At 42.9% G+C, this 25,503-nt stretch overlaps 1 protein-coding gene across 7 annotated transcripts; it reads left to right on the top strand.

Annotated features, from left to right (window-relative positions):
• Positions 1-244: 244 nt before the first annotated feature.
• Positions 245-22,161, top strand: MEAF6 (MYST/Esa1 associated factor 6). 7 transcript variants are annotated; one of them, XR_010383884.1, is made up of 9 exons: positions 245-397; positions 1,561-1,676; positions 4,028-4,115; positions 4,263-4,308; positions 15,385-15,577; positions 19,240-19,269; positions 19,375-19,432; positions 20,069-20,102; positions 20,601-22,161. XR_010383884.1 is itself a non-coding variant. In XM_031464792.2 (8 exons), the coding sequence occupies exons 1-8, from the start codon at positions 281-283 to the stop codon at positions 20,607-20,609; spliced, it is 633 nt and encodes a 210-aa protein (XP_031320652.2). In that variant the 5' UTR covers positions 245-280; the 3' UTR covers positions 20,610-22,161. The 7 variants fall into 7 exon arrangements, 4 of the variants coding, with proteins under 4 accessions (XP_031320652.2, XP_031320653.2, XP_031320654.2 ...); XR_004140714.2 differs by lacking the exon at positions 19,240-19,269; XR_004140715.2 differs by lacking the exon at positions 19,240-19,269 and having other exon boundaries at positions 245-370.
• Positions 22,162-25,503: the final 3,342 nt, after the last annotated feature.

A 25,503-nucleotide genomic window follows, 5' to 3' on the forward strand; every position in this document is an offset into this window, starting at 1 on the left:
TGGGACAATGAAAGTCATTCACTGAGGAGACTTTGGAGAAGTCTGATTTTGGGCACAGTATATTTGTTGTGCAAAAAATTGACTGGGTCCAAGAAAAGAGCCCGTCACTGAGTCCTCCTGGCAGGGAGCGCGCGAGCCCGAAGGCGGGAGCTCGGCGCGGAGGCGCGCGCCCCGGAAGCCGCGCGCGCAGGCGCAGTGCGGCGGTGGGCGCCCCCTGGCGGGCGGCGGCGCACAGGGACCGCCCCCAGCCCGGCGCCGCCGCCGCCCGCTTCAGCCCAACATGGCGATGCACAACAAGGCGGCGCCGCCGCAGATCCCGGACACCCGGCGGGAGCTGGCGGAGCTCGTGAAGAGGAAGCAGGAGCTGGCGGTGAGGGTTGGCACCCGGGGCGCCCAGGTGGGAGCCCTGCGCCTGCCTCCGCCTCCAGGCTCCAGCCCTGCCGCGCCTGGCCGTTGGTTACTCCGCGGGCGCGCGGCGGCCGGGAGTCCGGCGGCCTGAGGACGGCTGCGCACTGCGCGGCCCTTCGGCGCCGGCCTGTGCCGATCGGAAGCCCGGAGCCGGGGCCGGGGGCGGGGCGCGGAGCCGGGGAGGGGGAGGGGGACTAGGTGGGCGGGGGCGTGGAAGCAGGATGGCGCCTGGGGGTGGGTGCGTTGGTGCGGGAGCCCTGGAAAGGCAAGTGTCCGCGAGCTTTACGGGGTGGGCGGGGGTGGGTGGGGGCGGGCGGGTCTGTGATCTTTTGAGGGGCGGGGAGCGAGTGTCTCGTGGGCTGTAGATTGATACGGGTTTGCCCGTGGGTTTTGCGGAGGGTGGGGTAGGAGGCGGGTAAGGGAGGGAGACCCGCATATCCATTCTGGTTTGGAGGATGGAGGGACGTATGTCCTTTTGGGACTAGGAGTAGATCCGTTGGATGGGGTTTTTGATGGGCAGGGATGTGATGTGTTTGGGAACAGCTTAGAAGGGAATAGGCGAGGGGAACGGACTCAGTCTGGGGAATTAGGAATTACGACACGCATCCAGGGTCCTGTGCACCCTGGTGGCTAAGCCCTCCCTCCCCTTGCGTTTTGGCTTGGGCACGGGAGGCCCATCTCACCTGACGCTGCCCTTCCAGGTTTCCATAGCAACTGACTGTGCAGGCTGTTTTTCCGAGCCTGCGGGGAGAGGAGCGAGTTGGCGCTGGAAGGCGGCTCACCCTACCCTCCCTGTAGCTGTACCTTTTATGCGTGGGAGTGGAGACTGCTCACGTTCTGCCTCTGCCGGCGATTTTGACAGCTGGGTTTCCACGAAGCCTCCGAGTATATGCAAACTTTTGCATGGGTGTACATGTTTCTGGGGACAGGCTCTCTCTATTCCATTCTATTCTCAGAGGGATCCAACAAGACAGGTCTAGACTGTCTTTAGTCTGAAACAGCCCACCCCTGCCCATGTCATCCTTCTCTGCACAAGTCTGGTTTGGTGTAGTTGAGCTTGAGTTTGTAAGTCTGATATCAGGGTTTCAATTTGGTCAGACTTAATGCTGGCATGTAAAAGGCATTAACCACTACCTTGGTTTTCATCCTCAGGAAACACTGGCAAACTTGGAGAGACAGATCTATGCTTTTGAAGGAAGCTACCTGGAAGACACTCAGATGTATGGCAATATTATTCGTGGCTGGGATCGGTATCTGACCAACCAAAAGTGAGTGTCAGAAGCCTGTCATTTGCCCTAGTAATATTTGTGTTTAGGGCTATGTATGTTCTTGGTAGTGACTTTGTGACTTTGCAGGGAGGCAGTAGTAAAGTCAGGTGGAAAGAAGTCTAGACTTGAGCTTGGACCCTGGCTCAGCCACTGCCTCACTGAGTTATCCTGGACAAATCCTGCGTCTGTACAGTAGGGGAAGTCTGGCCAATGCAGCAGGGTTGTGTGAGGCTTAAATGAAGTACAGCATACAATACCTTACATACCAGGACTCCTGTCAGTGTTTTACACATTTTAATCTGTCACGAGTTCCATCCTCACAAGATTTACAATACCTGTGTGCCAGCTGTGCCACAGTTTGTTTAGTGGTATTCTTGAAAACTTTCTTAACTTTTTGAAATTTTTGAAATTTTTAGAAAAATTGAAAGATTAGTTTATGATCTCTTGATACCCTTCACCACATTGACCAGTTGTTAACTTGTTGCCACATTTAATTTCTCTCTCTCTTCTCTTTCTCTCTCTAAAATATATGTTAACACACACCCCTGTATCTACAGGTATAATTATAGATACATAGGAAGTTGCGAAAATAATACAGAGGGGGCCCATGTACCCTTCACCCAGTTTTCCCCAATGGTTGGGTTTTTTGTAACCATATAGTACAATAGCAAAAGCAGTAAATTGATGTTGGTACAATGTGTATGTGTAGTTTGCCATTTTATCATGTGTGTAGACTCCTGTAACCACCACTGCAATCAGATACAGAACTGTTCACCACAAAGATCTTCCTCATAGAGGAATACTTCTCATACCTCCTTTGTAGTTATATCTCCCCTTTCCCTCACATATATATATTTTTTTTGCCAAACCATTTAAAAGTTAAAAGCAGATACCATGACACTTTCCCCCAATTATGTCAGCAATTCCCTCCTAAGAATAAGTACATCTTTCTTACGAAACCGCAGTTATTATGCCCAGAAAATTAGCACGACGTTAATAGTATTATCTAATAGAGTCTTTATTCACGGTTCTCTAATTGTCCCCAAATGCATTGCTACCTTTTGATCCAGTCAGTGTTCGGGCCTTGCTTTTAACTGTTATGTCTCTTTATTCTCTTAGTTTAGGAGCGTCACACTCTTTTTGGTGGTGAGGTTGTTGTTTATGACGTTCATTGTCTTGTAGAATGTCCCAATTTCCAGGTTTTTCTTACTGTGACCTCATGAGCGATCCTTTAAACATTTTTGGCGGAAATGTTGCGTTGGTGATTTGTGTACCTCTTGTTGTTCAGCTCTGTTTTATCAGGAGGCATGTGGTGTCAGATTGCCCCCTTATTGGTGCTGCTAAATTTGATCATGTGATTTCACCATTGTGAAAGTTCATTTTTTTCTCTTTGTAATTAACAAGGAATTTCGGAGGTTATCCTTTTTGGCAGTGTGACTATGCTGCTCCTCCCCTCAGTTTTTAATCACTGGTTTTGGTATCCATTGTTGATACTTATCTCAGTCAGTTATTAAAATGGGAGTTGCAAAACAGTGATTCTAATTTTACCATTCCTTTTACATTTAGTACTGGCATTCTAAAGGAAGTCTTTCTTTCCTTCCCTCCCTTTCATTCTCTTTCTTTCTTTAGTATCACTGTAGACACTTGGATTTTTTTTTTTTAAATCAGTATATTGAGATCTAGAACTATCGCTTATTGTAAAGTTTTAATTTTTTGTAAAAATTAACTTACTGAAATCTACTCAGAGAAGTGCACAACTCATAAATATATAGTTCCCTGACTTTTCACAAAGCTAACACACCCATCATTTTCTTTTTGATGTTTAATTTGTCCCAAAATGTGGCCAGAGGGAGCCTCCTCAGGCTGACTCCTTTGTCCTTTTGACATGACCCGCTTGTTTGGGCACTTGATTGCGTTCTGTCACCTTGTCCTTTTCTTGTTCCAGACCTGATATCCGTCAGTTCTCTAAGGAGCCCTGGTTGTTTAAAAATTTTTTAATTAAGGTTATTTAACAGAGAGACTTCATATCACTAGTCTGTGCTAGGTGTTTTTAATAATAGGTATTAAAATAAATACATATTAAAATGAAACCAATTGTGAACTAACTAAAGTCATCCCCTGTGCCACCATGGAGCACATACCGTCCTTTGGAGAGCTTCGCTGTCTGCATAGGCATTCAGCGTAAAGGTCACTGTGGTCCATCCACGTAGGTAAGGAGGCATTTCTGTATGGAAATTGATCATTAAAAAATAAACAAGAGTTCCTTACATTTGTCCTGGGGCATCTGCGTCCTCAGCCTGAGCCCTAGACATAGCTTGGTGCTTATGATGAGTTTCTTGTATGTGTTTTAGAAACTCCAACAGCAAAAACGATCGGAGGAACCGGAAGTTCAAGGAAGCGGAGCGGCTCTTCAGTAAATCCTCAGTGACTTCAGCAGCTGTAAGTGGGGTGGGGAGATCTTTCTGTGGCCCTTTGTGCAGGAAGACCTGAGTTAAAGTTCTGTGAGTTTTCTCTTTCCTTTGTCGGGGAGTGCTCTCCTTGGGTCTGTGATCATTTTCCTAGTAACTAGTGGTTTTTTTCTTTTAGGCAGTAAGTGCATTGGCAGGAGTTCAGGACCAGCTCATTGAAAAGAGTAAGTTTATTTATTTATTTATTTTTCACTTTTGCATCAGTTTATTTTTAAGCCACCATAGCCCCTATGTTTTAATTCCTATCAGCTGTGTATCTGAGGACTGTGTCTGTTATATTTTTGCCTCTTCTTTTTAGAAGTCAGGAATCCTTTTGGGTATCCTTAATCATGTCTTTCTTTTGAGGAAGAAACGACCTGTCCTTCTTGCCTTTTCAGTCACATGAAGGTTGACTTTAGCTGCTCGAGGACACAGAGAGATGTCTACTCCTGATCGGTCTTAGAGAATTAAAAAAAAAAAAAAAACCTTTTATCATGGAAAATTTCAGACATATTTAATATATCCCCGTGTGCCCAGCTTAATAATTCTTAGGAAATTCTGATCTTGTGAACAGAATGTACCTGTGTGTTCTTAAATGTAAACTGGAGAGCAGATAGTATTTACTTTGTAGAGAAATTGTATTGTTCTCTGTGTGTAAGCTGTACTCTCAATTCCTTTCTAATTTCTAGTGATGAGACATAGATCTGCAAGTTTATCTTTCTGAGTCAGGCTCTGTGGAGCTGTTATCGGGTGCTCTCCCTGTGTGTTCGGTCACTTTGAAATACACCCTGCTTTTTGTGCTGTGGCTGTGTACCTGCAGATGGCGGATCTTGTGGGATCCAGTTCTTCTGTTTGCATTGGGGCAGTGGTTTGGGGAAAAAGGATTTTGGTAGCTTGGAAATTCAGACTACTCAGTGACTTCATTTATTATCTCTGTGTACAGATTTCTGAGTTTTTAGCCCTATTCCTAACTCCTGTCCTGAGTTTTACTCATGCATTTCTAGAAAATTCTAGAAAATGTCTTTCAGACATTTCCACTCAGATAGTCAGACTCAAGCATTTGTCTAACACTGAGCTGTTCTATTTCCTTCAAAATGCATCTGCCCAGTTGTTTTGTTACAGTACTTCTGTTCTCCTTCATTCAAAAGTTGGTAGGCATCTCTGATTGCTTTCTGCCAACCTGATCAGTTGGACCAAGTCCTTTTGATTTTTCTTTCACTATGACTGTCAGTTAAATCTTTTTTGTTCTCAGTTAATATCACTTCTAGATTATGGAGCCATTTCGTCTGCTTTGTGTAGTAACAGGACCGGTTAAGGAGCATTCTGGACCTCATTCCTATGAGTTGAGATGGAGTGATGTCTGACTTTTTAATTTTCACAAAAGCCTGTTATCCTGCCCCAGGCTTAGGAGATAGTTTAGTATATGGTTCTGTACCCAATTACCCACATAGGAGGGGTGGGCCCAGGCACTTGTCAGGAAGGATCTTAAAGCCACTGCTTTCAGCAGCTTGACTGAGGCACACATTTCTGTATCAAAGATTCTCTAAAGTGTATGCAGGCCATCCATGCCCCTAAGATCTTCCCCCTGGATTAAGCCCCACCTCTGGAATACATCATATTGATATTCCTCAGTCTTCCCCATAAAGTTTCATTTGCTCGGTTGCACTTTGGTCCTGCACAAGGTGTCACTATTATTGGAAGAGGATGTTGTAAGTGGTGTTTGTTATCATTACCATTATTTCCTTCAGGAGAGTAGTTTTCCCTGAACAACTATTTGGTTTTTACTGAAAATCTGGTAATTGACAGTTTCCCTCTTTGTATGGATGCTAATATGCTTAAAGTCAAATTTGTCCTTTTTAGAAAGCAAATAGGAATTTATAGCATGCATTTTGGGAGTGAATCTTAGTACTGCGTCCAGCTTACTTCCTCCTATTTCTGTTTCTCATTTTAAATTTATTTTATTGGATTTCATCCTTTTTGTTTATTTGGCTTGGGTTTCATTGGACTTTATGAAACTGTGGTTTGGTGTTTTTTAATCAGCTCTGGAAAATTCCCAGCTGTTACCTCTTTGGATACTGCATTTGCTCCTTACTCTCTTCTTCTGGTGAGATGTATGTTAAACCTTCTCATTTCATCTTTTGTGTCTTTTATTATCTCTTTTATATCTTCTTGTCTCTGTGCTGCATTATGAGTAATTTTTTTCTGATCTACCAGTTCATTAATTTGCTTTTCAATTGAGTCTTGATTTACTGTTAAACCTTTTATTGTTACATTTTTAATTCCTAGAAATTCTACTTAACTATTTTAAGGATTGGCTATGTAATTTTTCAGTAGCTTTCTTGGCAGCTATTTTCAAACTTCACATTTTTTACTTCTTTTAGTAAGCATAGTTTTTCTGTACTCTGTATTTAATTTCAATTTCTAAAGTCTTTACAGACCTCTTTGTGTCTGTTGTTTCTTCTGGTTATTACTTATGAAATCTAATCTCCCTAAGTGCATGGTTGTCTTTGACGGTGCACTGCTCACTGTAATTGAAAGTATTTGTAGAATAATTTGAGCGCTAGGATGCAGGTGTTGTCTTCAAGAGAAGACCTGTGTTTACTTCTGCTAGGACTGCTTGGACCAAGTTCAAGACTTGAGGGTCCCCCAGAGATGCAGATGATTCACACCAAGCTTTAGTTCCAAGAGAGGAACGATCCGCTTTGCCTTTCACTCTTTTTTTCCTTTGTACAGAATCTCTCCCTTGTCTCAGAATTTTTGTACAGCAAATCTTGTGGAATGACTTCTATGTTTTTGATTGTTGGTGGCAATGAAAGAAATATCCTTTTCCCTTAGAATTTGGACTTGTATATTCCTAGATCTCAGGGGCTTTGGAGCTTTGCACGGTCTGTGTTTATTTTCAAACTGTTCTGAAAAATTTCCTCAAAAATGTGTTACTTTTGCTTCCTTTGGCTTCTGATGTGCCTGCACTATAACAGGAGTGGATTAGCATGGTCCCCAAAGGGGGGTTCTATGCTAATTAGTGAAGCATTGTATATTTTTGTAAGAAGAATGAAGTAAAAAGAAAAATAGGCAGATTTTCTCCAGTTTCCGGTGAAGGGTCATCAGTCTCTCCTGTTTGTTTACTGGAGTCGTCTGCAGTTCTCACCAAAGCAGACCTCTCTGGCAGCCACAGCATTGCACAGGTAGGTGACTGGCTGCGTGAGCATTGTACTGGGTGTCTTCCTTTCTGCCTTTAAACTTTTTACGCCCATCAGCAGTTCCTGCCTCGGCAGTGTTCAACAGCTGATTCTTCCTTGTAATAAGCAGAGTGTCTCATCTGTAGATTTATTTAACTTCAAATCTGATATTCTTTGCTCTGAGAATGAGTTGATCACTTTTACGTCCATGAGACGCAGACTCGTGTGTCTTTTCATGGTGCTGCGGTGTCATACGAGTGACCCGCTTGCTGCTGTTCTTGGAGGTGGTGTGACTCAGCCCTCTTGCAGTCACTTCTCTTCTCCTTCCATGAGCTGAGGAAGAAAATGATTGTTACTTTGTGGTCTGCCTTTGTATTTTCACAGTGTTTAATCTAGGCTCCCCGGCTCCAGCCCCTCTTGTAAAGCACTTCGAGCCTAATAGTCCTAAAACATGCATTTGCACAGGGAACTCAGTACATATTAATTGTCTGGTGTTGCCTTTCTGTTCAGAATCTCAGGCTGACTTCGTCTCGTTATGTCCTGCTGGCAGCTGTTTGACTGCAAATAACCTCAACTGGTTATTTGGAATTTGACTTGTGTGTTCATAGATCTCAAGGATGTTGAGATTTGAACACTTAACTTGTTCTGGACACTAAGCAAACACTCTTTTCTTGCGTTGTCTTATTTAATCCTTAAAGCTACTACTTGAGGACAGGCATAGATTATAAACTCCTTGAAAGTGGGGAACATGGCTGGAGCCCCAAGTATCCAGGCCAATGTCTCGTCCATAAGAGATAACTCAACACATGAGAGAAAGAATTGCTATTTTACAGATGAGGAAACAGGCTCAGAAAGGTTAAGCAACAAGTCAGTTCTTCTCACATCACCTCGTGTTGTCTCCCTAGATTAGATCCCTTAATTGGACAGTTGTGTCTTTCCATTTCACCTGTCATTTCTTAAGCTCTCTGTTTGAGATGTTTGATTTGTTTGTCTCAAAATACACCTTTTTTTTTCTCACCTCTGCACTTTTGCCTGTGCTATTTTTTGTACTGACTTTGGCTTCTCATGTTTCAAAGTCCAGTTTAAATTCCATGCCCTCAGTGAAGCTTTTCCTGAATAATCCGCTCTTCCTTCTCTGACTCCCATAATTCTTAGTGTCCAAATCAGCTCTTTGGGACATCAGTTACTTCCTGGACTCTATTCTTAGGGCTTTGATTTGATTTATACTGCTTTGTATGTGTTTGCACGTGTGTGCATGTACCTGGGTACCTACCTGATGGAATATTACTGGCTCATCTATTTACTCAGTACTCCCACGCCAGCTGCCCCCAAACGAGTCAACAGTTCTTTTAGCTCATCAATATATTTTAATAGAATGGCAGCAGAGACAAAATTTGCCATATCGAACTTGCCTTTCTTATTTGTTTCTCACCTTTTTAGTTAGCCCTTGTCTCCTCCTGTGCCCAGCCCCTCCTCCGTTAGTCCTGTGTCCCTTCTGTCGTCCTGCGATCCAAAGCTTTTGTGACCACATGCCTGTCAGCCTGTCCCCCTCCACCGCCCCTGCCACCAGTGCCTCCATCATTTGCATTTTCAGAGATGATGTTTTTACCTAAATAAATAAGACTGGGTGTGGGAGAGGAAGGCTATCCTGACCACACCTCTCCATCTTAGACTCATCTTTTTACATTTCATTAGACTTTTTAACAAGAAGAATAATATATTTTCATTACAAGTCAAACTATTCAGAGGTGAATATGAAAAAGGTTAGTTACTTCCAGAGGTAGCCAACATTAATAGTTTGGTATTATCCTAACATATTTCTGGGGACACACACACACAGCTGGAGGGTTTTTTTAATAGAGAAATTGGATCTGTGCGTATTACCTGCTTTTCACTTGCTGCAGCACACATACCCCTGCCAGTTCGGTGCATACGGGGAGGGGCAGTGTAGAGCAGTGATTAAGAGTATGGACTTCGGAGCCAGCCCGTCTGGTTTGAATCCCAACTCTACTGCTTATTAGCTGTGTGACCTTGGGTGGGTCCCTTAACTTCTCTAGCCCTCAGTTCCTTTCTCTGTGAAATGGAGGTCATATTAGGAGGGTTGTATGTATTAATATATTTGAAGTGTGTAGCATAGGGCCTGGGTTATAGTAGGGTTATTAGCACCTCCTGTTTTTATTTATTTATTTATGAGGGGGAGGTGATCAGGTTTATTTACTTATTACTATTATTTTTTTACTTTAATGTAGGTACTGAGGATTGAACCCATGACCGTGTGCATGTTAAGCATGAGCTCTACCACTGAGCTAGACCCTCCCCCGTGGTGTTCTTTTTAAAAGTGAAAAAAATACCCCCTGCTCTGGTTGTGAGCCTTCTGTTGATAAATATTCACATTGTCTCCATTTTTCCCACTCTGAACAGCAGTAAACTTCCTTGTATGCACGTGGTTTTTTGTAGTGGAGGTTTAATTTCTGTATGACAGTGCTGTTACAGTGTCAAAGAGTGATTTTCATAAATATAACCCAGTTACTTTCTGTGGTATAATGGGGAATGCATATTTGGTCTTTGTTTCCTTTCCCGGCACTCAGCTCCTAAAACCCTTGGAATCTCCAGAATGATAAGAAAGACTAGCACACAAAAGAGTAGTGAGATGACTGGTGGCTGCCTGGCCCTCCCAATAGCTTCAGATGGGGGCTGGTCACCCGAAAGACCAATCCTTGATTGGAAGCTTGGAACTTTCAGCCTTACCCCTCCCCCCAGGCCTCCAAGGTGGGGCGAGGGGCTGCAGCTTGAGCTAATCACCAGTGGCTGCTGACTTAATCATACCTGCATAACGAAACCTCCATAAAAGCCCCTAATCGATGGAGAACAAGGCGGGTGCTGGGAAGGTTCCAGAGCCCAGAGAGGGTGGGAAACTCTGCACCCCTCCCTTCCCCGATAACTTGCCCTGAGCGCCTCTTCCATTTGCCTGTTTCTGAGTTGCATCCTTTATAGCAGACCCGTAACAGTAAGTAGAGTGTGTTCCTGAGTTCTGTGAGCTAGTCTAGCAAGTGATTGAACCCGAGGAGGGGGTTGTGGGCACGCCTGACGTACAGCTAATCTGTCAGAAGTATGGGAGGCCCAGGACTTGTGACAGCTGGCGTCTGGAGAGGGGGGAGCTCTTGTAGGACTGAGCCCTTAAACTGCGGGGTCTACCCTGACTCCAATAGTTAGTGTCAGAATAAATTGAATTGTTGGTGTCTGGGGAATCAGAGAATTGGCTGTTGGTGCTGGAATACACCCTGGGCTTTCCAGACAGTCTTGCCATTCCCATTCTTAAAGGCAGACCTTGGAAAAAGGCCTGTTACAGATACCACTGTGTTCCCCCAAAAGGAAAAGACCCCAGTTCTTGTCATACTGCGAAGGTAAGTTTACAGTTGGGACACGGTGCATTGTGTAGCAAAGATTTAAAAGATTTATTTAAAAAAAGGAAAAGTACACCTCCAAGAACAGGGAGGCAGGCTGATCCAAGGGACAAAAAGCGGCATTTTTTTTTTGTCTCCCCTTTCTCTTGTACACTTATTTAGAGGTGGTCTTTTGATTGACATTTCCTGTCTCTGGAGTGTTTAGGCATGTTTGGCCCCTTTGCACATGTCCTTACCCAAAATGTACACAGAAAAACCCATGGGAGCCCTAAACCGCAGTGTTAATTATAATACAATGAACAGTGTGTCTGTCCAGTTAAGTTCTTTGTGCTACTGTGGAGTTGTGGCTGTCGGGTTCATTTAGAAGTGAAGTCCCTTTATGCTGAGGGTAGGCATAATGTCATCTGGACCATCCCCTCCCTCCTCCACCTATGTACCCAGTGCCCCCACTTATCTAACTACCTAACAATTGGGATAAAATAAGTGGGGAAAAGATTACTTTAAAACTCTTTATTAGAATGAATTTGAATCTACACAAATACAGACAAAGTAATTAATTCCCTGTGTACATACTGCACTGCCCCCAAACCATCACATCATGGCCATCTGTAGCTGAGCAGGGCCCTATGGGGCCTTCCCAGGGCAGACCCTTACCCCCAAAGCCCCCAGGCCCACTGGAGCCTAAGGATTGATAATGTTAACCCCCGTGACACCTCCCTGTTACCTCGCCATCAGCCATTCAGAACTGTGCACGAGCAGATCATATACCCTGGGACCCCCACCTCACCTGGCCTTAAAAGATGCTTTGCTGAAACCCTTCTGGGAGTTTCAGAGCAGGAGCCACCCATCCTCCTTGTATTAAACGCTGCACTTTCCTTCACCACAACCCGGGGTCAGATCCTGTCCTGTCCACACCCTGCCTACTCTCACCACCCCCCCTTATTATATTGAAAATCCCAGGCATCATACCACTGTTTCCTGTATACATATTTCACTATGTATCTCCAAGTGATAGTTTTTTTTTTTTTTTAATTGTGGTAAGAACGCTGTTGATTGAAAAAAAAAGCACAACCTAAAAGTTGAGAATTATGTTTTTTTGGCAGACAAAACTGAGGACTTAAGCCCAGAAGACAGCATCTCAGAAAGCTCTGAGGGAATGCTCCCAAGAGATAAGGGAGGAGCCAGGATATTTAGGGAGTTTTGCAACAAAAACCAGGTAGTTGGAACATCAAGAGATTACTGTTAATTAAAAAAGACCAGATCTCTGAAGTTAATTACTTTAGCTCTTTTCTATATATGGGAAGATGCAAGAGTCCGGGCTCACCGAAATCATTCCTTTGATGCCCATCTTAACTCTCTAGGGCCAGCATCTTGCTTTTTTCCATCCTGACCCCCTCAGAGGGGGCGGCTCCAGTGGCTGAAGGCTTGCTGGCTGCAGCGTCCTTTGTTGACTGATACGGCAGGTGACATTTTTCATCCACAATGTTAAACATGAGATGTACAGATTTTTAAGAGCACAATACAGTATTGTTAATGGTACAGTGTTGCACTGCAGACCTCTAGATCTTAATCATCTTGCATAACTGAAACTTTATACTCATTGAACAGCACCTCCCCATTTCCCCCTCCCCTCAGCCACTGGCAACCACCGTTCTGTCTGCTTCTGTGAATTTGACTGTTTTCAATGCTGCATGGAAGTGGAATCGTGCAGTATTTGTTTTCCTGTGACTGGCTTATTTCACTCAGCATCATGTCCTCCAGGTTCATCTGTGTTGTGGCATATGACAGGGTTTTCTTCTTTCTAAGGCTGAATACTGTATTCCGTTGTAGTGTACACCACATTTTCTTTATGCATTTGTTGATGGAAATCTGTTTCCACACGTGGGCTGTTGAATTATGCTGCGGTGAACATAGGAGTGCAGATCTCTCTTCAAGATCCTGATTTCAGTTCTTTTGGATTTAATACCAGAAAATGGGATTGTTGGATCATATGGTGGTTATGTAAATGCACTTTACACTATAATCACACTTAAAAAACCCTAAACAGAATGTACATTGGACCTGCATTTCTTTTCAGTGCTGAACAATACAGGCATACTTTGTTTTATTGCACTTGGCTGTACTGCACTGTGCAGATACTGCATTTTTTTTTTTTTTAACAAATTGCAGGTTTGTGGCAACCCTGTGCTGTCAGATGATGGTTAGCATCTTTTAGCAATAAAATATTTTTAAATTAAGATACGTACTTTTTTTTAGACATAATTCTATTGCACACTTAATAGTATAGTGTAAGCATAACTTTTATATGCACTAGGAAACCAAAAAACTGAGTAACTCGCTTTTTTTGATACTCACTTTATTGTGGTAGTCTGGAACCGAATCCCTGGTATCTCTGAGGTATGCCTGTTCCGTTGCCTGGATATACCACATTTTATTTATGCGTTCATCAGTTGATGGACATTTGGCTACTGTGACTAGTACTGCTGTGAACATTTGTGACAGGTTTTGTGTGAACGTCCTGTTTCTCCTGGATTTATACTCAGGAGCAGAATTGCTGGTGATTTGCTAACTCAATGTTGAACCTTTTGAGAAACCACCAAACTGTTTCCCGAGGTGGCTGTACCATTTTACATTCTCATCAGCAATGTATGAGGGTTACAATTTCTCCACATCCTGACCAACACTTGTTACTGCTCGTCTTTCCATTAGAGCCACTCCAGTAGGTAGGAAGTCCTACCTCATCGCAGTTTTGGTTGTATTTCCCTAATGACTAATGATGTTGAGCATCTTTTCATGTGCTCATTGGCTGTTTGTGTATCTTCTTTTGAGACATGTCTATTCAAATTCTCTTATGATTAAAACTTTTTTTTATTATTGAATTCTAAGAGCTTTGTATATTCTGGATACAAGTCTTTATCAGTATACAAGTATTTGTATGATTTGCAAATAAATGTTTTCTCCTATTTTGTAGGTTGTGTTTTTTTTTTTTTTCTTTTTGAAGGTAACATTGATTTATAACATGTAAGTTTCATATGTACATTATATTTTGACTTCCATGTATACTACAGCGGGCTAACTACCAAAAGTTTAGTTTCTATCCATCGTCATACAGTTGACCCCCTTTACCCATTTTGCCTTTACCCCACCCATGTGGATTGTTCATTTACTTTTTTGGTGATATTTGCAGCCCAGGCATTTTATATAAATGAGATAGTTCACTGTACACATTTTTTCTTTCTTCATGCTTGCTTTTGTGGCCTTATCTAAGAAACCATTACCTAATCCAGGGGGTCCTCTGAGTTTTATAGCTTCTACATTTTAGGTCTCTGATCCATTTCGAGTTAATTTTTGTGTATGGTGTGAGATTGGGGTCCACCTTCATTCTTTTGTGTGTGGATGTATCCAATTACCTCTACTTATCAAAAAGACTGTTCTTTTTTCATTGAATTGTTTTGTCACCCTTGTTGAAAATCATTTGATCATAAATGTAAGGATTTATAGCTGGACTCTGAATTCTGTTCCTTTGACTTGTGTATCTACTCTTAATGCCAGGACCACGTGGTTTTGGTTATTCTAGCTTCGTGTAGTAAGTTTTGAAGTTCTTCTGTTCACTTTTATATGAAATCAGTTTTCCTAAACTTCAGAAGGACAGAGTTAGTAAATATACTTTTTCTAGCATCATAATCCTGGAGCGCCCTCTTCTGTTGCTTTCACAAAGTGTTCAAAAGTAGGGTTTCCTGATTGCTGAGGGAGGTCTGATGCTAATTCTCTCTTCTGCTTTTTTGGGACCACCTCTTTCTTTTTGTTCTCATATCCACGTGCTACTCAACTTGAAATCTCTTCCCAGCAGTTTATAATACAAAGACATAAAAAGAAGGAAGCTGGTCCCTGGTCCTGCTGTCCACATCATGCCTTTTGATTATTTTTAGAAACAGCTAATGTACATATTAAGGATTCTTCAACAGTTCAGTAAAGTGAAAGTCTTCCTGCATCCCCTTAAGAGTTTCAAGACATTCAGGAAGAAAAAGTATACATTTACCAAAATATATGTAATTTTTCTTAAAAACATGCTTGTACAGATTGTTCTTGAACTTGCTTATTTAATACACTGAAGGGATGTTTTAAAATCAGGAACGTGTGTCAGCTGAAGGGAATTATTACACCACTTTTAAAATAATATTCTTAAGGCTTCTCAGAGTAATAGGGCTTCTCTCCTCTTGGGCCACTTTTCTTGATGGAAAGTCAGGATTCCTGTGTGGTTTGGGGAAGGAACCAGGGCCAGCTGTAGGATGTTTTCCTAAGGTTGTTGCTTATCTCCCGAAGACCTATGTAATGTTTTCGGTAATGCTTCTCGTGTAATTATTAATCCCATTAGTGTAATCTATGTTAAAATAACCTTTATGCAATGAGGTTATCCTGGTTATATGGTCCAGTCTCCCACTGTCCTTAGGTCTGCTGCCTCTGGTTACACTGTTTCAGATTACGCATTTTTCAGGAACTCTGGTGACTTTGATGCTTTGACTGCATGTGTCATCCTGTCATTTAGAGTGTATGGCCCTTGAGGATAGGAAATGGTCTTTTTCTATATATTAGTGCTCAAAACAGTCTTTCCTGACTGATGGAGACTGCCAGTGGGGTACTGACGATGCCTTGGGGGACTTGTGTTTATTCCCTCCAGGGGAGCCAGGAAGTGGGACGGAAAGTGATACTTCTCCAGACTTCCACAATCAGGAAAATGAGCCCAGCCAGGAGGACCCCGAGGATCTGGATGGATCTGTGCAGGGAGTGAAACCTCAGAAGGCTGCTTCTTCTACTTCCTCAGGGAGTCATCACAGCAGCCACAAAAAACGAAAGAATAAAAACCGGCACAGGTCAGTGGCAGGGACCACCTTTCCCCACCCTGCTTTCCCCCACCCTGTCCCCACCCACCCAGAGCCTCCATGACCAGTGCTGTGAAGGGACTTTGCTAGAGTAAACGTTCTTCACGATTGGTGCAGTCTTTCGGTTGCTGATGGGAAGAAATTCATTTGGCCCAAATGAAGCAGGCTGATTTTTCTCTCTCTAAGGGAGGAATTGGTGGGCATTAGAATAACTGTGAAGGACATCCTTCTCACTGTTTCTAGTACAAAAGAATTTGATTCCATAAAACCTTTGTTTTATGGAATACAGTGAATTTGAAATCCCTTTAGAAGAGGAAGAGGGAAATAGAAATGGAATCTGTCTACTAGTATTTGGAAAATGCCTCTGGGACATTTTGGGAAGCTGCTTAATTCTTTTGCTCTTAATCCCTGATTCCTTCCTGTTCTTATTCCCTTGAGGACAGAGAGAACTGATCTGACATGCCTTTTTTTCTTTTTAAATTCAAGTTTTTCAATTGCTTATGATTTCTCTATGTTTATATATCTCTGCAGTATGCTGATTTTCAGTATCAGAGAAACAGTGTAAAAGCTGTAAGATACGAGAGTGCCTTCTTCGACTGTGTTTGTCCACTGTTTTTTTTTGCAGTGCATAATGAGATAGGAATCACATCAGTAGCCAGAGGGGTCAGGTGATACCCAGAGAGGATTTTAGCATTCACTCTGCTTGGGGTTTGTATGATAATGCCAGGGCCTCTTCCCTCAGATAACTGGAAATTATACAGCTGCACTAAGAGAGGGTAATGCATATTTCTAGAGGAAGGAACCTTGCCCTGGCCTCAAACCTTCTTCTGGGAGGCATGCACACCAGGTATCCGAAAGGCTGGCTTTTTTCCTGTTCCTCTTAGGAGTCTGCATGCTGAGGAGATGAAAGGGGGCAGGCAAGGAATGGGTGGGGTTCCCTGTCCCCCAGTTTGCTCCTGGGCCTCGCTGTCCCCTAGAACATTCCTTCACGCACTCTGTGTATTAAAATTGTTAGCTTTGTGGCTGTGGCACACAGGGATTGCATAGAATTAACTCTGATGGGGTTAAGCCTCCTTGGCATCAGCTGATTTCTTTAATTCTTGTTAGAGTTTTTCTTGTGAGTGGTGGTGGTTTTTAGACTGCAGAATGATATTTCCAGATAGTGACTAAGGACTGTTGTTCAACATTTTTCTGCAAACCAGAAATCACCATGCCAATCTCACAAGTACAGTAAAAAGTAGCAAAAGTTGCCTTTTTTTTTTTTTTGGTGCTAAGTCTACAGGTTATTTGATCACTGTGATAGGGCTGATGCCAGCTTACAGGGGAGGGTGTAGCTCAGTGGTAGAGTATGTGCTTAGCATGCATGAGGTCCTGGGTTCAATCCCCATAATAAATAAATAAATTAATTACTCCCCCTGCCCCCCCCAAAAAAAAAACAGAAAAAGGACTGATGCTAACTTATCTCAAACGGCAGAAAATCATACTCTTAATATTTTTTTATCTACTGGGGGAAAAATTTGTTTTTAATTGTCAAGATAAAAAGGTCATGCTCCATTGTGCTTTATTAAGTTTGTTCCAGCGTCATTTTAAAGTAATAATTATTTACTATTTCAGAGTATCTAGAGTAGGGGATAAATTCCTTGAAAGTTTCTGGGAAATTATATTTTCCCATTCCTGGGGCAGCAGACTCTAGACAGCTATTTATTTCAGGTAATACCTTATTTTCCCTAGTGATATGATCAGCTGATAAAAGGGAATTAGGCATTGACCTTAACTTTCCTCTCGCAGGTTGCTAGATTTCCAAAGGAACGCACTTCCTCCTCTTTTCCTGACCCTGGGCGCTAACGCCGTCCAAAAAAATCCTCGGGTTTATAAAGACCTTTGGTGTTAGTTACTGCTTTCACAGATGGGCTTTCTCTTTGATAAGTAGGAGCCTTTCGCCATCCCCCTGGTTTGATACTTGGCTGGTCACCTTCTTTGGCCTTAGGGACTCACCTGCCCTAGGGGAGGAGATTGGAGCTGATTTGCCTTCTTTCCAAAGGAAACAGGTTTAGTGCACCTGCTCAGATTCCTGCTGTCTTTAGTCAGGAATTGTTTCTGGCCCAGACCCCTCGCTCCCTGACTGGTATCTAAGTGGGTCTGATAGGTTGGAGGTAGGGATGAAGCATTTGTTTGTAAAGTCGCTCCTGCTACAGTATTGTTTCCCCTCCAGCGTGCCCCACCCTGTCTAGTCAGATGAAGTCAACAGTAAATTATTTCAACAGAAGTCTGAATACCCACCATGTGCCAGGCACTGAGCAGTGGTGACTAAAGCAAAGTGGAAATATATACGGTATTTTAGCAAGAAGGAATAACTTTGAATTTGTCCTCTTCAGGACTATGGCAATTGATCACATGATTTCTAGCATTCATAAATGATCACAGTGTTCTAAATTCTTGTGTTTTACATGGTATCTGAGCCATAAGTCCCAGTGTCTTTAAAGAAAAAAGTTAAAATCATAACCTGTAGCTGCTCTTACAGGTTTTTACTATTACGTCAGACTCTAATTCTTTAAGGTGGTTTGTGAAGTTTTCATTAAGTAGGTACAGTCCACTTTAATTCTTGAACAAAGTTAAAGTAGGCTGAAAGTTAAAGTTTTGATAGTTCCTGGTTTGTACACTTGCTGTATACTTTTCCCACATGTCCTAAATGACACTGTTACATAAGGAACATTGACGTTAAGCTTTCTTCCAGCCTCACTCTTGCAAACATTGGCTACGAGGAAGTAACAGCCATCTTTGCATATTTTACCACCTGCCTGCAGTCGGAAAGGTGTTGGAGCCAGCTAAGGAGCGAACGTCACGCTCCGGGTCAGTGATGCTTTGGAGGTCTGCCCAGACCAGGGTCTGTCAGCACTGCCGGCCTGAAATCGCCTCCTCCCCTGGGCCGCTCCCTTCCTGACCCCTGAGGCGTGCGTGCTCTTGGATGTCAGCTCCCCCTTGTTTTAACAGGGGCACTGTGGCTTTTGGTGTTCCATAACCCTAGCCCTGACATAAGCAGTTAACTGCCCTCACCAGTTCAGGGGCAGAGTAACATGGCCCTGTGGTTTCTGGGACAAGACTGATTCGACCTTTGGCTTCTAGTAGGAATGCTGAGAAAAGGGGGACCATGTTTGGACATACTTAAAACATAAAACTTGAGTTAGAAATTGCCAAATGTTTTCTTTTTCAAAAACTTATGATGTTTTAATCCTTCATTTTAGTGCAAGTATGTTATGCTGAGTTGTTAGTACTGCCTTCAGAGCACCTTTCATTACACAACTAAACCCTGCTTTCTCTATTTCTTCTAATGCCCTGTTTACTTTTCATTACAATTAAATATTTTAAAAGTTCTAACTCTGAATCTGGCAGCTAATAGAAGGCCTGCAGGTATCTAGTTTTCTAATGAAATAACTTGTCTTTTTATAGCCTGTTCTTCTGATACGAACTCCATTGAGGGAAGGGAATCTCCCAACCACAAAATCTTTGGTGCTTTGGTGTTTGAAACTTTATGGCTTAAGATTCTTAAAACTGATTTTGTTTCTACAAATCTTGCTAGGGTGGCTAATCGACTAATTTGTTGAATTAGTGTATTAATTTCTACTGCTTTCTTCCTTTCAAATGCTGCCCCTCAGCCCGTCTGGCATGTTTGATTATGACTTTGAGTAAGTTTGATTTGAATTAGTATTTGTGCTGTGTTGTTTAGTGTGTAGAGACCAATATGCCTTTTTGAGACCTTTCTAACCCATAGTTTATCTGTTTAATTGTAGGTATGTATATTAGGTTAGGCTGGGAAGTTTTTTTTAAAAACAGAAAAACGTGATGGAGGTAACATTTTATTTAATAACTTAAGCAAAATTAAGTAAACTTCACTTTTATGCATTTTAATTTCTTTAAAAATAGATAACCTTTACTTTAATTCATATTTAAATTGATTTCCTGGCTTTGCTTTATAAGGAGGTTAATAGTTGAAGAGCGTGATACTGTGCTTTGGAAAATTTAAAAATTGAAGTTTGTGTGATTTCTTTTGTGTTTCATGTCCAGAAACACAGACTCCTAGCCTCTTTCCTGTTCATAATCGCTCTGGGTCTCAGTGATTATCAGCGATCCAGTTGTAGAGCTAACACGTTTGTTAACGTAGAGCATGCCCTCTTAATCCAATCTCTTTAACGTGTAATTTTGGAGTAACTTTTAAAAATGACACGGCTTGCATAACTGCTGTAGTATGTTTCTTTTTGAGTCATTTAAGTTTACCTTGTGGCAAGAGTATCTGCTCATGTTTTTAATAAATACTTGCTTAATAATATCTGGGTAAACAAATACACATGACATAGTCTAATGAAGAATGTGGATTCTACTTAACCAGGTAGTCTTTGTTATAGCTTGTGCCCTATGCAGTAGCTGATTCTTGGACCCCTTTTCTGTAAATTAAAATGCAAATATCTTTTATCTTTCCTATCACAGGATTGATCTGAAGTTAAACAAAAAACCACGAGCTGTAAGTATCAGCCAAACCTTTTCAGAAAGCTGGTAATTTTTGTAGATGGTTAGAAAAATGTATTTGTCTTCAGAGCTTGAGTGTTCCTGATCTGGGGTCCCAGCTCTCATTTTAAAGTCTGGGGTGTCCATCTGGATACACTTCAACTTTTGGGTTTCTTTTCTTTATATTTTGGAGCAAGAAAGGGGTCACTCATTTTTCCTGAAGAAAAATTCCCTTTGATTAAATAATAAACTTAATACTAGCTTCTCCCCTACCCCCAGCCCCCGACTGGTGAGCTCTCAGAAGGTCTCCTAAGGGCAGAACTCAGGTTTCAGTACCTTTGTGGACTCAGAAGACAGGCCACTTTCAGATGTGAAATATTGTCTGTTATATTTTGAAATAGAATCTTTGGCTACAGAGCAATCCCCTGGCAGAGTTGTTCATGAGAATTTTGTTCTTAGATTCAAACCAGTGTTCTGCTGAGGGTAAGCTGGGACCTCGTCTCTCTCTCTCCAGGACTATTAGAAGACTGCTAGTGCCCGAGCTCCCCGGCCGTAGAGCCCTGCTCCCCTCCTCCGACCTCGCAGAGAGAAGCTTCCCTCACCCGAGTGCGTGACCGTCCACCGCTGCTTCCCCAGACCCGGCGCCTGTGACTCTGAGTAGTTTCTTCTGAAATGTGGTGACAAACAAGTCATTTCTGTAAGACCACATCGGATCATTTACTTTGTGTCATTTTTAGTAACAGAACTGCAGAAAGGCCCGAGACATGGTTATAATCCCGGCAAGTTGCTAACCGTGCGCTTCTCCCTTCTTAGAATGAATGAATGTCTCCCCCCTAAAACTGGCTGGCACCAGCTCCGTCTGTGATACGCATCAGGCAGTGTTCTCTGGGCTTCCTTCATGCTGAAACTAGAACGCAGGTCACATTTCAGAGGGAGGCTGTAAATATCTGGCATTTTCTTATTTTGTTCGTGTTTTATCATTTTTCTATTATTGTTTTTATCATCTTACTTTCTTCTGGGACTTTTTGTAATGCCATTGTATAGCTCATATCTTCCTGCTGACATATCTGATCATCTGTTTCGTGCAGTTGCCAATACTCTTAACTGAAAACAATCTGGTTTACCATAAGTAAAATGGGGACTTGGCTTTTTGTTTTTCTGCAGGGGGAAGGTAAAGAATGTTTATTTAATATTTACCTATCTTAAATCTTTCTGAGTTGGAAGCAGTTTCGTGTTCAAGGAACAGGAAAAGCCGAAAAACATAAGTTTAAATCAGTCTTTTTAAAATAGATATTTTTATTCTTTTGTATAAATAAAATTTCACAGGCTTTGTCTTCTCATGCTTTACTTTTAAACCTGAGATTGTTTTTTCACTTATTTATTCGTATCATGCCTTATGGAAATTTCCCTTTTTCCATCTTTTCTCTCTTTGCTGGTATTTGCCTGATTAAAAATTGCTCTAAAAATCACTAAGACACATGGAAAGGCCCCAAATTGTCCTCGAAGCCGATAATGTCTGGAGTTCTTGAGCAGAATGAGTGACAGGATCACCGAGAGGCTGCGATGCCCACGGATGCCCTTTCCTTACAGGGGTGAATGGGCTACGAACCTGCTGATGGTTGTTACCTGCCTCTGGAGCAGTGGTGATCCACCTCGGCTGCACATTGGAATCACCTGGGATGCTTAAGAAAGTACCGATGCCTGGGTCCCACCCCCTGAGATTGTGACTTGGGTACAGTCTAGTATTGGGGGGCATTCTTTCAAGGAGTCCCTGGGATTCTGGTAAGAAGCCAAGTCGAGAACCGTTGCATTAGGAGACTGGGTGGTTCAATTTAAATCCTATGTCGTGAATCCGTCTAAGGGATAAGATTTGGGGCCTCAACTTTCCTTTCATTCTGCTTAGTCGTAGTCCTTTACTTATGCCCATATCTTTGTTAGAAAAAATACGTTCCGTTTGTGATAGTATTGGTAGAACTGAAATATGGATGGTGTCTATTATCAGAACACATCTACCTTGTCAGATGTGCAAAAGCTTTCACTCTTGTTCTCAAATAAACTTTTTTTTGGACTCTGTGCCTATTTAGATGTTTTTGGCTGTGTCTTTGGTAGCAGAGCTTCAATGTCAAGGATTTTTAAGGAAATGATTTCTTACGTATAGATTGTTCCTTAAGACAGCAACAACAAAACTATAAACTAAAAACAGTGAAAACAAGGAGCTTTCTGTATACTTTTTTGTTAGTTTGTCTCCTTTCCTGGGAGAGGGAGGTAGGATCCCTGCAGTTTCCTTAACTCTGAGGAAAGCATACGGCAAATCTGAAACTATTTCTGACTCTCATAGTTTGACATTTGCTAGAGCTGTGTTAGGACTACTCAGGTATTATTTAAAAGCATATCTATGTGTGTGAATACCTGTGTGTATATATACTCACGATTAGAGACAGGCTGCTTGCTTTATACTTATTTTCTGTATAAAGTGTAATCATTGCTTAGGGGCCCTCCCCCCAGTTTCCTGTGAGTTGGCCAGGTGTACTGGAGATCCTCAAGTCTCGAGAGTCTTGAAATGTTGCTTAGGTTCCCTACATTGGGGTGGTTTGAGGAAAAAATGGCCAAGGGACCCTGCTTACCATGCTTGTGATATTTATAACTTTGGTTATAAACTAAGTTTACTTTTGCTTAACTTTAAAAGAGGACAAGGTCATGACTTTGGTCAAGTTATTGACTAGAAGAACAACCGGACTGACGGAGGGACACACTTACTTAGGTGACAGTTGCCCTTGCAGTTCCCATGGTAACTCTTGGTGGAGGTGGTCTGCTGGGTGGCCAGCGTCCTCCCGTCTTAGCAGCCCTCACCCGCAACCCTGACCTGGAAGGACTGCCGGGGCACTGAGGAGGTGAAGCCCTCCCCAGGTTGCTAGGGTTTGGAGTAGTACTTGGCTTCCGGTCTTTAACCTTCTCATCTCTAAGATGGGAATGGGTTGTTCGTTGCTCCTTTTGGTCATTATAAGACATCTTAAAAAAGGCCAGCCCTTTATGTCTTATTTTGGGAGGATGGTGCCTATATAGAGCCTCACGAGGAGTTTCAAGTACACTTTCCAGGGGCTGAGGAAATAGTTTATTCTGTTCAAACTCAGAGTGTTCGAAACACTATCAGACCCTGAGAGTTGAACATGGAGAACCCACAGGAACAACCCACAAGTAGAAGATAAGAAGCTTTCGGGGGCCTTGGGGAGGGCCTGAGGGAAGGGTCGTGCCCTTGGACACGGCCAGTGTGGGCTGAGTTGGCACAGACTGTCGAAGCTGCTGTCTCCCCATCTTGGGGCCCTCGGAGCACTTTAGGAAATTGATCCGTAAGTAGTTTAGTTTTCCCTGTAACAGAGTTTACACTCTTTTCTTAGAAGAAAATCCCTTCCTGTGAGAGGAGGAAGCAGGCATCAGCGTTATTTCTGACTGTGAGGTTGAGCCTTTGGGTGCTGGGGTGACGTGAGTCCTCTGTACGTATCCTAGGGGTATTCTTGACATCGGGACCCTTGCGCTAAATGAGGGAATTAAATCAAATACTAAATGGCCTAAGGTTAAAAGCAGTAAGTTTGCTGTTCTGAAACTCTGTGACTTAGTTTTTGCTTTTATTTTGACTCCTCTGTCCCTTAGCCTTACTCCAAATTACAGGAGGCAATATTATGCTTAAAAACTCACCTCTGAGGCCCGACTCGGGGAGTGCTGCCCTGGTTGGGGTGCAGTGTGGAGAGGGAGCGGGACTGTGCTGTGTACATGTTTACTTCTCCAGGCTGGGGTGGTGGTCAGTGCCTGCGAGGGCCATGTGCATGGAAGATGCAGAGACAAGAAGAAGAGACTGGGCTTCTCATTTCCATGTTCACCTAAATTAATGTTATCAGGCCTAAATTTTATAAGCAGTAAGCTTCGTGATTTGAAACAGTTTTCCAGTTGACAAACTACAGTTTTCCGCACTGAGATGGGCTGTGGTGGAGTGGATTCTGACCCTCGCTTCCAAAGGTAGTGGTCCCTAAGGGGGAAGGGGTGGGCAGGTGGGAAGAACAGACCAGGCCTTTGTTATATTTACTTTCAGGCTCAAGCTTACTGACTTCCTCACTTTGTGTTATATAATGGACAAAAATATTAGCTCATTAGTACATGCAGGTAATTTATAGATGACACTGGGTTGAACCCCTAACAGTCAACCATTTTGATCCTCAAACGGCAGTTAGGATGATTGAACAGCATGGACACATTGTGGGTCGGTATGCCCCAAGTTTTTACTGTTCCTGTACAAGTTTAAACTTTAGAGACCCCTGGCCAACACAGCCCTCCTCTGATCCCCAACCCCACCCTCATAACTTATTTCTATAGCCAAGGAGGCTTTAAAATAGCAAATTTGAATAAGAAATACATGCACATGACGTACATTCAAATGGTACTGAAGTGTGGTCAATGAAAAGTCAGTCCCTTTGCCCTTCTGCTCCCAGTTGTCCTCAGGGACGGTTTCTTGTGCGGCCTTCCAGATGAACCTTGGACGTGTACGAGCAGTACGCGCATGTATGGTAGCATACTTTTTTCAACTAGAAATACAGCTTAGGAAATGTTCTGTAAGTGCCGTGGCCTGATTTCTATTGGCCGCCTAATCCATTGGTACCAGGATCCATCTACCCAGTCCTCTGTTGATGGTTCTTATGTTGTTTCCCATCTTTGCTGTTCTGGACAGTGTTGTGGTGCCTTACACACATCATTTTGCAAATATAATTCTTAGCAGTGGGATTGCTGAGCCAAAGGGTTAAAAATACATGGGGTCTCCTCATGACTATCTTCCAGATCACATTAAAAATAGGAATATGTGTACTTTCTTTTCTCCTTTTCCTTTCCTCTCCATCCCTCCAGTTCCTGAGAGTTTTTCTAGGGTCATGTGTTACCCAGAACACTTGCAGTTTCCTGGAACTCTAAACTTTGGAGCAGGCACCTCTGGTGTTGCTTTCCAGGTGGAGCTGCAAATGCCATTGAGAATTCCCAGTTTCTGCTTGCTATCACTTTCCATATTGTTCAGATCCTGCAGAACATTCTGGTCCTTAGACCCTGCGCTCAGGCCTGGGAGTTAAGCCAGCCCCCTGTTCCCCTGACAGTCATACCAGAAGGTGTCAGCAGGTGGCAGGCAGAGCACCGCAGCGCCCCTGGCCTTTAGCGAGGCTCTTTGCTGGTGAGCAGCCACAATCAGAGCCTTTGGGCCCTTCCCAGTGACCTGCCTCCCAGCAACAAGCCTAGCTGGGGGTTGGGGTGGGTTGCCCAATTCTAGTTTTGCAGCCATTTCTTACGTGGGTGAGCAGTTTAAGAGCAGCAGCAGCTGCCTTGAATTGGGCTTCAAGAGGCCACACCCCGGGGTGACAGCCTGGGGCCTCCCCCTGCTCCAGAAA

The sequence above is a fragment of the Camelus dromedarius genome, chromosome 14 (assembly GCF_036321535.1).
Source record: "Camelus dromedarius isolate mCamDro1 chromosome 14, mCamDro1.pat, whole genome shotgun sequence".
In the NCBI taxonomy this organism is placed as follows: domain Eukaryota; kingdom Metazoa; phylum Chordata; class Mammalia; order Artiodactyla; family Camelidae; genus Camelus; species Camelus dromedarius.